The sequence below is a fragment of the Chiroxiphia lanceolata genome, chromosome 1, assembly GCF_009829145.1.
Source record: "Chiroxiphia lanceolata isolate bChiLan1 chromosome 1, bChiLan1.pri, whole genome shotgun sequence".
Classification (NCBI taxonomy): Eukaryota; Metazoa; Chordata; class Aves; order Passeriformes; family Pipridae; genus Chiroxiphia; species Chiroxiphia lanceolata.
The window spans coordinates 29476843-29490060 of record NC_045637.1 but is presented as its reverse complement, the minus strand read 5'-3'; the positions used below and the strand labels follow the sequence as shown (position 1 = coordinate 29490060).

At 38.0% G+C, this 13218-nt stretch overlaps 1 protein-coding gene across 1 annotated transcript; it reads right to left on the bottom strand.

The window, feature by feature from the left end:
* Positions 1–3258: 3258 nt before the first annotated feature.
* On the bottom strand, positions 3259–12988 carry IMPA1 (inositol monophosphatase 1). The gene is made up of 8 exons (XM_032696551.1): positions 12686–12988; positions 11241–11374; positions 9431–9535; positions 8178–8223; positions 7934–8042; positions 7102–7210; positions 5483–5634; positions 3259–5054 (listed from the first exon to the last, which is right to left on the bottom strand). Exons 1-8 carry the CDS (start codon positions 12746–12748, stop codon positions 4936–4938), a joined length of 837 nt encoding a protein of 278 aa, XP_032552442.1. The 5' UTR covers positions 12749–12988; the 3' UTR covers positions 3259–4935.
* Between the last annotated feature and the right edge of the window lie 230 nt (positions 12989–13218).

Below are 13218 nucleotides of genomic sequence, written 5' to 3'. Positions count from 1 at the left end.
CCTAAAAAAAGTCTTCTAAAAAGCCATGTCCTAATTAGCAAAAATCTAGGGGAAGTGACTAAAGCCTTAAATGTAGTATGGTCTGAAAACTTGTATATCTTTTAACTTATTTTAGAATTCAGATTTTTGTTCTTGTGATAGATACCACAATCTTCAACATACATTGAAAAGAAGGGAATGTTAATGCTGCTGGCACAAGTCCTTCTCAAGTCACAGAAACACAGAGCTGAAGTCCTCAAAAAATTGTGATATAATTATTCTGAATAGTTCTCAGCTCTCAGTTATTGTATCCAACAATAACTACAGGGAGCAGGAGGAGGATGGAAGGGAGGCGTGGAAAAGGGAATGTTCTCTAAAGAAAAGGAACCCCGAGTCCCCCGTTGTTTCCCTGGCTCCGGCTGCCATCTAGTGTTCTGCCGGGCACGGTGAGGGGCGCGGCTCTTCAGGAGTTTGTGCATCTTAGAGATCGACCTCCGCCTACGTCCATGGGAAGGATAAAATAGTGCGGAACCACCTCTCCGAGGGACAAACAGCAGCAGAGGAAGATGGAACCCAGTAAGCTGAGGAAGAGCTCCTATGAAATTAGTTTTCAAGTCTTTGTGGTAGAATCACTTCTGAATTAGTGTTTCACATGGTTTTAAACGTGGTCTCTGCTAAGGAGAGACAAAACCTAAACCTTAATCTTCCACTGCATAAAAAGGAGGGTTGGCTTCTCTTCTTCCTTGTTGCTGTGGCACAGCCATTGCTGTTGTATTTTGGGCTTCTTTTCCTTCCATTTATTTAAACGGGAGTACAGAAGGCCTGAGGCCCAATTAATGCAACTTTGGTACAGGGAGAGTCACCTCAGCATAAAAATCATAACTGTGACAAAGCAAGAGTATTGCACACAATGCATGAACTCAAGCTAATGTACCGGTCACCAACATAGGTTATAAGCTTCTCCAACAGGATGTACACTCACCCTTATATTTAGCGTTTTAATAGCTTGAATTGTGCTAGGAAATTAGTTCTGCTCTACTGTGGGAGATCTAATCTATTTTCCTTCTCAAACAGGCAAGAGTTTGTAGCTCTTTCATACAGTGCCATAATGTGCTCTCAGCTGAGCACAGTCCTCCAATTTGTTTGTTCTGGATGCTGCACATGGCTTTGAAGTGTGTCAGATTTTCTTTGCCCTGTTGTGGTAGCAGGCAGACAGCAGATAGTGGGCACTGAGGACATTTCAGAAGCTCCTGTTGACCTTTGAGAAGCTGCAGATCTTTGTGTGAGGATTGTCCAAATTGGAGAGTGATGTGACAGACTACATTCACTATCAGTTTTGGTACTGGACAAGTGATAATCCAGGTTGAATGGATTATGCCATTTGGGAGATCTGGCTGACACTCTTGAGATGTTACATCACTGATGACATCCTTCTGATGCTTGGAGTTTGTGCAAATAAAGGCAGTCATGTCAGCTGCTATAGATCCAAAAACAATGTGGTGCTGAGAGGTTGCCTGCCAGCACTTCAGCAATAGGATTAGACTTGTGAAGGAAGCAATTACCTCCCTCACAGGCAGCTGCTGAATTAACAGCTGGCTTTGAGAGGATGGGAAAAAGCTCAGGAAAAGAAAGATCTCCTGTACTGAAAATACTTCATACCAAGGCCACAGGACAATATTTTATATCTAGTCAGAATGTCTAGTTCACACCCAGACATCAGACTGTGCAAAATTAAACCACACCTTTGGGTCACAGGTATTATGAGGAATAGGGGGATGGGGGGGCAGAGAAGGGATTTTCTGCAGGGCTGCTTAAGAGGGCTCGACAAGAACCTGAAGCCTTTTATGACTTTGGCAATATTTCATGCTGGGAAAAGCTCTGAAGGATTGAATATACTGGAATAACCTGCTTTGCAGACAAAGCTCTGCAGGTCGTCATAGAAAACAATCACAAACTGTCATCAAATCAATAAATGGAGAGCATCAGTGATGGATGATAGCCAGGATGGTAGACTAAGGTTACCTCCCCTCTTTCATACCTCAAATATAGTTTATAATACAGGTTATATATAATATAGGTTTATAGTCAAATTCTCTAAGTAAAGGCCAAGGGACTGGTGAAATTTGCCCATATGGCCTTTAATTTCCAGTAGTATTTATTGGAGTTTTTCACTTGCTCCAGTTGCTGACTCTGTCCACTTGGTCTTCTTCTGGCACCTTTAAGTTTTGAGTGTTCTTCACTCAGAGTTGAGGTTCAGATCATGGTGGAATTCACCAGCTGAAGTCCCGAGCTGTCCACTGAAAAGCTATGCAAGAAAGCTTCCTGTACACTGGACTGTTATGTCTTCATGAGAAGTATTCTTGATCTTAATTTGACACTGTTCAATTTGTGGTAACTGGTTTTCCTTCCCAATTGTCTCATTGCCCAGCAAAAGCTATCTTGGAAATACATAATTTTATCTTAGATTTTTTTTTTAAAGAATTTAAGATGATTAACTCTGCCACTCCATATTTCAAAGCAACAAACCCACACATTTTGTTTTGAACATTCAGAGATTACTTCATTCATACTCTCAAAAGCATTTTGATTACACAGCAATCATGACTTCTGTTTTACTACAAAAACTTGTCAAAATTACAGGCTAGCACAGAAACAAAATGCCTTTGAAGTTAAATAATTACATTTCAACGTCCTTTCACATGATGAAAGAAGCATTCATATTAAATGAAGCGGTATCTGAGAAGATAATACTTAGCAAAGTGGCAAACTGGGATTTCTGATTCTCCTAAAAGGGTGGCTGAAATTAAAAAGAAAACAGTGATAAAAACTGCCATTTAGAGTAAAAAAAACCCAATCAGGCTGGTGTCCAACACAAATAGAATGAGAAGGCCAGGATAAGAAACTCATATAAATTTTTCCTCAAATAGCATTATTAGAAAAGCTAATAGTGAGAAAGCTACATGCTTCAACCAGCTGATGGACCTCCAAAACAAATAACTGGCAAGATAATCCATAAAGTTGGAGTCTGAAGTTGGAGATGATTAATGCACCATGATCTCCTCGGAAGGGGTCGAAATATTCACTCAAAACCCCAACTGCAGGTGCAAACACATAACCCCACATCCAAAGGCACAACGGTTTATGATCTATGCACATCAGAGGCCAAGAAGAAAAGAGTGTTCCTATCAGATGAAGTTTGAGGTCCCCAAATCCAGCTTTTTGGGACGTAGCATTGCAGTCTGATGAATGCTAAGAAAGGAAGCACACCAGAAGCCACTACTGCTAAAGTGTATTTATTTCTAACATGTTCTCCCATCTCAAGTATTTTTTAGACATGTCTCCATTTCACAGATAAAGTTATGCTGAATTTGTTATATAAAGGCCACAGAAACGTTACAGAAGACATAATTCTCAAAAATGATGATGATCCCACATTGTTTACAGCAACAAAGTTACAGTGAAATGCTCAAAAGATTTCTGTCCTTGTCAATGGGAATTTAAAAAGTAAAATTCATGTAAGTCTGGCTTTTTGACAAGACCTTTAAACAGCAGGCTGACCTCATTAACAATAATCATCTGGCATTAGATACAACTTAATATTAAGTACTTCTGCAAAATCTGTGAAAATCTGTGAAAATCAACTGATATAAAAGACTGAAATTTATAATAAGCAATCTGTTGAAACTTCAATAGAGTAAACCATTTTCCAAAATAAAAAGTGGGACAGCAGTACCAAAAGTCAGGTTTTCCAAAGCATTGCTGTGTCTTGACTAACCAACCAAAGAGACAACTTATTGACACAAAAAAAAGTCTAAAAATCGTTTTAAGTTACATCTTTAAATTAAAGTGCATTAATTATTTGAACAGTGCACTGATGCCTTTAACAATCTTAAATACAAAAATTCAAAGAACCAGTATAGTTTTCAAAGTTTGGAACAACTGAGACCAAGAATTAAATCACTAATATTTCTTAGACTTATAGAGTTTAGGTTTAGATATGTATATTCTTTTGTGTCTGTACACTCTACAACACAAGAGAAACCCAGTCCTGGTTGGTCATTGTTTTTGTAACTTACAGATAATTATGCAAAAAATATGGACTATAGGCTTATTTTTTTGCCATCTGAGTTATTGAAAACTCTCTTGGATTTAACTAGTCCTTAGACTTTGAAACACACTGATCCATGAAGAAACTCAAGCAAAATTAACAAAATGCAAATCATACTTCATCTTCATTTAGAGTAAGAATATTTGGTGATAGAAGGTGTGCTCAGAACTTCTGTGAGACACACGTATTTTCTGGCACAATATCTCTTACTTTTGCAACTGTAATAGATCTGCAAGTGTACTGGCCATGTACAAGGCTAAAGAAGAGATTGTGTTTATCTACCATAAGAAAGGGAGAATGATGCCTACAAAACCAATGACTGGTAAGTAATAAAGTCTTTAAACTGGAGCCAAAACAACAAGCAACTAACAAATTTGGAAATGTGTGGACCACCTCTAAAAAAACTGCAACAAAGTAAGGAAATGGATACACTGCAGATCAGATAAAGACTGGATAAACAGTAATGCCTTCATCTTTTGGGTTCAAGATCAGATGTGAGGTTGTGGTGTAAGGACAGTGATTTTTTGTTTTGTCACTCACAGAACTAGAGATCTTTATTTATCTATACATCAAAGAGTCTCTTGCTATGTCTTCCAGTGTAGTATAAAACTTGAAAATACTAGTTGCATATATTTGCTTCCTTCTTTTTCTTGATTTTTATCTAATTGTGATGTTACATAAAATAGTCAACAGTTAAAGCTTACTCAGAATGTTGTTCCAATCTCAAAGCTCTACTTAGCAGTCACACCAGTACTGAAAGACTACCATCTATTCAAGGTGTAGAACAAGCACCACGTGGGAATATGAGACAACATTATCTAATGACATTTCAGGTGTAGCTTTGGTATTCAATTAGCTGCATCATCTCTTCTCAGAGGAATTACTTGAAGTGCTTTGGCTATTCTCTCTCCTATAGCTCGACTACTTGCTGCAATTATTCTTCGAGACATCAAATCAAATGGTCCACCTAGAAACCAAAGCAAACAAAGAAACCAGCTTATATATGGAGAAAATTAAAAGTTGGTAAGAAAATAAGCATTGAAAAACAATCAAGTGTAAATTATACATTATTATTTAGGACCAAGTTTGACTCTAGATAAAAATGCATTCAACACAACAGGTGTCTTGTATGAGCTACATTTAAATTCTCTTCAGTGTATATTTACTGCCTTTTTTCACTCTTCCACATGTGCAGCCAAGGGATTAAAGGCTGTCTTGTAGCTTAAAACATACAATTGTCCCTCTCTTTGTCTATTAATGAGATGGGAACTCTGTTCAGTGGTAGCTTGAAAAGAGGATTGAAAAGAACTCTTTGCCTTCTAGTTTCAGCTATATTTTGCTCCCAATTAGCCATTTAAAAGGACAAGAGAGTATTGTGCAGGCTCGTGTATCTACCTGTTACATCCAGCAGTACTCCACCAGCTTCAGTAATGATGATTCCAGCTCCTGCCATATCCCAGCAGTGAATCCCCATTTCATAATAGGCATCAGCTCCACCCGTTGCCACAAGGCACATGTTCACAGCTGCTGTACCAACAGCTCTAATCCTAAAGGAGATGTAGTTGTTGTTTTAACTGAGAACAGTTTATAAAAAAGCTACAATGTCTGTGTACACTGCACAGAGAACACAAGAAGTGTCATGTGCAAAGCGAAATGATATAGAGAAAGTGTGACGGAATGCTGCAGTGAAACTTGTAAAGAAATGGGAATTTCTTCAAGTAGCTTGAAGAGTTCTCCAAACACAGCAAATTTCCAGAAACTGTATTTACAAATTCTGTTAGTCAATTTTGTTTTAAACATATATTAAACGATTTCTTAATCTCAAACATATTATGGAAGATAATCTACACATGAAACAGTAACAGATATTCTACTTTGCTCTTTGAATACAAGAATTCAAGTAGAGCATACGCTACTCAGAGCTGAAAAACCAGTTATTTCAGTTTCTCTGGTGATGCTCAGTAAACATCTCTGACTTATAAAACCCTATAACAGTTAACACAAAAAATAAATTAAACAGCATAAATTTTGTCTGGATAACTTCATCAAACTCTTGTGTCACACATTTCAGTTTCTTTTGGAAATGTGGATGCACTTACCAAGTGTGGTTTGTACAAATAACTGCTGTTATTTCAATTATCAGTAAAGCGTACATTAAATTGTAACTGGTAGTAGCTGAGTTACTGCAAGAACTGACTTTAATCAACTCCAATCTCAAATTACTGTTTACAAATAAAATGCCAAAGTAGAACTGACAACACGCCTAAAATGTGTTCCCTACTTACAACTTTGCATATATTCTTTAATGACATCGGAAGACTTCTGGAGGTAGAAGAAAATCTGCATGTTAAGTGAATCCTGACAATCTCAGCACAAAACTACAAACCCTTTTAGTTCAGAAACATGAATACAGTTGAGTAACAAAAAAACCTATCTGATGAAACCTCCTTTAACTGTCAAATGGTTTGTGGAAATGCAGGCTTTGGCTTATCTGGAGGAGAGGAAGCAGGGAATGTAGCCAAAATAAGAGCAGTATATAGACAATTCCAAGTGCTTGGACAAATAAAAAAAGTTTACAGCTTTGAAAGATGAAAGAGAGATGTACATCTGTCTCCTAATATATATAAAAAAACCCCAAAATTTTCATTACTGTGAGGAAAGGAAACTAAGAAATATAATAATGCTCCATCCAAGTTTTACTCTTTGCGTGTTTCTAGGGAGGAAAAATGGCACAAAATTATACTTCAATTTTTTAACTTGTAAATACAGTACTTTGTAGTCCTACAAACCCAAACATGCTTAGGGATTGTTAGGTTCTCTTACATATGTCCCAGCTTGAAAAAGTTAAACACAATTAGTTTCTCTGCAGATGCTACTAGACAGAAACATTAAAATTATGTTTCACATTTAAGGTGTCAAAGGTAATGCAACTAATCCTTCCTAAAAATGATCATATTTACAACATTAATCACTGTCAGTATATATAAATATATATAAAAATAGAAGTATCTTACCCATGAATAGGAATACTGAGAAGTCTTTCCATGTTAGAAAGAATTATTTTTATAGTCTCTGGGTCACGATTTGATCCCAATTCTGTTACTAAAAGGGATTTTGTAATGTCTGGAAAAGAAACAAAACCTCACTCTTCCAACAGCACAATTTAAACAATAACAGTAGCTAGCAGAGTTTACTTAATTGCTTTCTTGCAAGACTGAATAAAAGGTATCTTAATAAAATATTACATATATTAGAAATATAAAAATCTGTTCTTACTTGGAAAATGGCAGGAAAAAATAAAATACAAGGAACAAAGCATGATTTGGTGCATATACATTCAAATGTGCATATACAGTAATCAATGCTATTAGTAAATAAAATTCTATTGCTATAAAAATTAACACAATCCTGAGATCTTTAAAGGTCCCATTTGAAGTGTGGATTTTACTTTACATGGGGTGTAAGCATATAAGAGTGCTACTGACTTCAACCACTAGGTCGCACCTGGGAGAAGCTGAATTGTTTGGCAGATTTGTTACAGACTCTCATAGACAGATTACAGACAGGCAGGGAATTAAAAACAAAGAAACAAACTAACAAAGCCCCAACACAGACACCTGGGGAACAAAATCTTCAATTGTTGAGTCCTGATTTTGCACAGATCATGTTATATGTATCAAAGAGAACATAAGAGCTGTTTCTCAAAACTAAACAGCCCATGGGCAAAGAAAGTCTTGCAAAACAAAACTATGACCTAAGAAACAGCAACATATTCAGGTGTAAAACTGTTGCTGTCTTATTTGCCATCTGGCAATTACCTGAAACAAGCTACTCAGTTCAGCTTACCTTCTTGGCCTGATACTTGAAGTTTCTGACCATTGCAAAATGCACCTTTTCCTTTTCTGGCAGTATACATCTTGTCTTCTATACAACTGTACACAATTCCAAACTCCATCTGCAAGAAAAAATAAAAATACCTTGAGGTTTTTTTCCCCTCCTTCCTATTTACTGTGAAATCACAGAATTTAGTTGCAACTAGCAACAAGCAATTAATTTGGATTTGATTAGATATTAAGTAAAAAAAGTATACCTTTTTGTTTACAACAAAGCCAATTGAAACTGCCACAAATGGAAACCTACAAAACAAAACATTTCACTAATTTATAGTGAGATACTACACTTCTTCAATGACAACGTTTACTCTTAATATGTAAAAGTTAAATGTAATCTATACTTCAAAAAGAAACTTGGACTATAAAGAAAACAGTTTTCTGGAATTTGCACAATTTAGTTGAAAATAGACCCAACACCACTAATTACCATTTAAAGCACAAACTTTTCCACCCACTGAAACTACCCCCTGTCACAGCTGTTACAGGGACTGTTGTTTTACAACCCCAGAACACAAACAAGCCTCTGTGCTACTGACCCTTCTCAGAAGGAACAAGCAGGCCAAAATGGTTCCAAAAGCAGGTTACCTCTCCCCCCACCTCCCCTTTCTCCATCAAAAGTGAGATATCAGAGAATGCAGGAAGAGTACAGACAGTGGGAATATATAGGATATGGTGGGCTGCATCTCAGTCTAAGTTTCAAACATTTGCTTTTATTACTATCTGCAAATAATAGACTTTTAAGCCTGAATATCCAGCAGAATGGATTATTTTCTCAGTGCTTTTTGAATATGCTATTTAGCAGAAATCAGCAGCTGTTTGAAAGCCATGGGGCACATAACAGCAGTCATTTCAAAACTGTTATCAAGTAAACTCTGAAAAGCTCACTGGGGTCAAAATACATCTTGTTTCAAAGACTATTCCTATAAGGAACAGGCTGTCAGCATTACACTGAAAGTCCCCTCCTCATCCTAGTATAAAATACCACTGACAGTTACTGGTGGTATTCTGCTTTCTCTTACAGTAGAGGCTCCCAGATCTCAATGGATTTAAAATTTCTTAGAAATCATCACTTGGAGCTGTTATTGCCTCTCTGAAGACGCTGCAACTCCTAATTCTGAGTCCTGACCTTTACTTTTGAAATCTGCACACCTCTCTTTGGCATCTGTGGCAAGACTGCTGACCCCACTATATAGTATAGGCGTCTCATGGAACAACTGGTGTTGGTTACAGAGTGAGACTACTAAGACACTTACAGAAATACTAAAATGCTTATAAAAACTGCCCAAGGGCTCTCAATAAATGCAAACAGCAACCTGTAACTATTAACAAGTTCATAGTATCTCTTTAAAAGCAATTTAAAAGTTAAAAACAACCCTACTTTCATGGAACTGGAGAAAGAAAGAGAGTAATCAGTTGAGGTTGCTAACAGAAAAAAAAATGAAAGGTGGACCTGTGTACGAAGTTGGTAGTTCCATCAATAGGGTCTATAATCCATGTGGGGTTATCTGTCAGAATGCTGCCCGCTCCAGCTGCAACAGATTCTTCCCCAATAAAGCTAAAGTAGCAAACACATTTTAAAGACAGAAAGAAATTGATTAAAAAGTCTGAATTACAACACTGTCCTTAACACTAAAATTCTTAAAAGTGTGATGAAGCTTTTTGTACCACCAGTGATCATATGAAAAAAAAATGAGAAATACACTGTTTATCTGAAAAGCACCAACCACATCCAACCAAGCTTGCATCGATATTTGTGATGCCAAAGATAAGCACAACATGTGGGGAAAAGAATTTTGTGTTTCAATATACATTACTGGAATTTAGCATTAGTGACATTTAGTTTTACAAGCATTACAAAAGTAACATGGTGAAGGGAGAAAATCCAAACAAGAGCTGCTGAAGAGTCCATGTGGAGTCCATGTGGAGTCCATGGTCAAACATAGTACTAAACCCAAGGGACACACAGGCACAATGCCACAGGAAATGAAATTTCACACTTTTGCTGCTCACAAAAGCATTTGTTCTGAATTGCAAAATTATTAGGATGAAGTGGGTGGAATTCTCTTCTACACCTTTTCCATGTTGTTACAATTTATCATGTTACTCAACCCATGAGAAGCTTGCACCAAACATATGCTTTCCTCTACAAATACGTAAAACGAGAGGAAACAAATAAGGTCTCTTTAATATTGATTGGGAGTTTTATGATTAACTACAGAAGTGAAGATGACTAATCAGAAAGGAACAGCATGTTTCCAAAAAGCAGCAGATCTTCACAAAGAGATGAGAGACTGAGTAATTATTTAGGTGGATGAGTAATTCATTAGAAAGAGAAGTTTAACACCGTTATGACTAATGAGACACCAATTATCTAAAATAAAAAGCAGCTAAAATATTCTAAAATGCTTATCAAGGTCACAGAAACTGTTACTTCAAGGTCATTCCACAGGTCTGTACGCTTACAGTAATTTGGTTAGGTTACTGAACTTTTGCATAACTTCAGCTGTTCCAGTTCTACATATATTTCCTACATTCCATATATATAGCTACAATAACAAAATCTCCAAGAAAATGAAAGAAAAAAATAGCAAACCTACTTTAAGGAAACAGTACTAATCTTGAGCCATTATGTCAAAATAGGAAAGAAAGACCATGTAAGTGAAATACCTGTAATTCATCCTTCAAGAATAAATTTTTCAGGGGTGGGGAGGAAGGGTGGAAGAGAAGAGCAATGTAAAAAATCAGTATTTTATATGACAGACTTTCAGTTATGCAGAATCAGAAGATCCTGCCTTCTTTTAGAGACGTTTAATGCTCTCGAACTGTATGAGATTTGCCAAAGGCACACTCAGTTCCATGGGCCCCATCCAACACAGCAAAGGCACACTAGTTTCAACAGCAGACAAGAAATGTTGATTCTGGGTATCCTGGGGCCACCTTTGATTCTCCAACACAAATAACCAAGAACTTACTTACAGCTGCCTCAACTGGAAGTGACTTTCAGCATTAAGCCTGGAGCAAGACTGAGCTCATGTCAGTAGACCTGCAGACACCTTGTTTTGTTACTACAGCCCTGGGCAAAACCTCAACCTACTACTACTCTAAACCACTGAATTTTATTGAAGGTATTTACTGAATGGTACAACTTTAGAGCATGCCAATTGTAACGAAATTTTACCAGGCAAAATCATAAACTTTCAGTTTTCTTCTTCCAGTCACCTCTCCCCTTCTGTCAAAAGTGTACTCATAAGAAGCCGTACCTGTGAGATGGATACTTTTCTTTTATCAAAGAAATAATGAAGTTTTCTACTTTTTGATCAGTTTCTGTCACCAAATCTACTGGTGAACTTTTAGTCATAATAGATATTTCTTCTTTGAGTGCTCCACGGATTATCTGTTAAAAAAAAACCAAAATAAAAATCTTTCTCCACTATCAGTATGGAAAATATTAGTTTTCCCCAAAAATTTGAGCATAATTTTTACAGTTATTTTCTATACTGCACATACAAAACACAAAAGCAAGCAGTGACAAAATCTGGACTTAACTGCAGGAGCTAGGACTTAGCCTTGCATCTCCAGTCCCTATTCAGCACAAAGTTTTACATGATCTTAAATCTAAGATCCAGGAAGATCCACTGGTATATGAAACCAGGGTCTGTTCTGTTAGGACAAGTTTTAGATTTATAAATTTAAATACCAGAGTTGAATAAACACCTAATACTGAGCTCAAGTTTGCTATTTCTAGCCACACTCTGCATTTACGATCTTAAAACTATCAGAATCAGTTTAAGCAAGAATCCATACCTCACAGCCCCCAGATTTTTTTTACTATAACTCAGAAAGATTTTCTGAGGGAAGATTTTAATGAGGTCATTGCACAGACAATTTTCTGCAGATTCTGCAGCTCCAGGGGACAGAATTAGTACATGTACCATCTTGCCTGGCTGCCACAGCATTCAAATGTACCAAGCAGAATTACTAAGAACTGAACATTTGGTAACCACTCATGCTGAGGCTCTGCCAAGATGTACAAACTCTTTCTTGTTCCAGGACATCTTAGATCACAAATGGGCAAAGTACCATCACTACAAGGGATATATACTGCAAGCAAAGCAGTCTTCATGAAGAGAAACACAGAATCATAGAACGGCCTGCGTTGGAAGAGACTTTAAAGACCATTTAGTTCCAAGCCCCCTGCCACGGACAGGGGCACCTTCCACTAGACCAGATTGCTCACAGCTCCATCCAACCTGGCCTTGGACACTTCCAGGGATGGAGAGAACACAGTATGGTATTGTCTCCCAACAAGAGGCCACTGTATAAAGCTGATGGAGACATTCACAAGAAAGACTGTCATCAGCTTTCAAGTGGTAAAATAAGGTAGATAGGAGTGGTTTAAGGTGGAAAATTGACATGATCTTTGTTTACCACGATTCTGAATTTTATTTTTTTAAATCACATTTAAGGAACAAAAGTTACTCTTAAGTCTTTAATCAGAAAACTGCAAAGTTGTTTTCTTAAATTAAACAAGTTGCAAACATAAAAGACTCTAATTTTGAACTTGTACATCATGAATGATTCTGCTAATTTATGTTTTCGACAAAACACTCTTTAGAAGAAACTTCTACATTAACCTCCTTCAAAAACCTACATACATACTAGACTCAATACATAATGCTAATATTTATAAAGAGTTAATACATACCTCCCCAGCTTTCCTTGCTAAACCAACTGCATAATCCATACATTCTTGCCAGGGATCTGCCATCTTTTCTGAGGTAAACAGCCTAGCAAAAGGAAAGATTAACGCAAAAATTATTATGGCTATTTTTTTAAATTTTTTTTTTTCTTTACAAAATCCAAGTTTCTTGCTGAGATACAGCCTAGCAATCGAGGAAACACCGGGCGAGCGCGCCCCGCCACGCTCCGGGGCTGTGCGGTCCTGCGGGCTGCGCCCGTCCCGAGCGATGGCCGGACGGCGCAGCCCCCTCACGGCGCCCCGAAATGGCGGCCGCGGGCGGAGCCGGAGCCGGAGCCGCGAACGGAGCTGGAGCCGCAGCCGCAGCAGCAGCCGACACTCACCGCCCCCACCCGCCGTCTCCGCTGCCGCCGCGGCGCAGGCGCGGGACGAGCCCGCGGACCCGCCTCCTCCTCCCGCCGCCCGGCGCGGCCACCGCGCCTGCGTGTGAGGGTTCGGGCGCTGCTGCTTCGGTGGCTGAGCTGTCAAAATGCACGGTG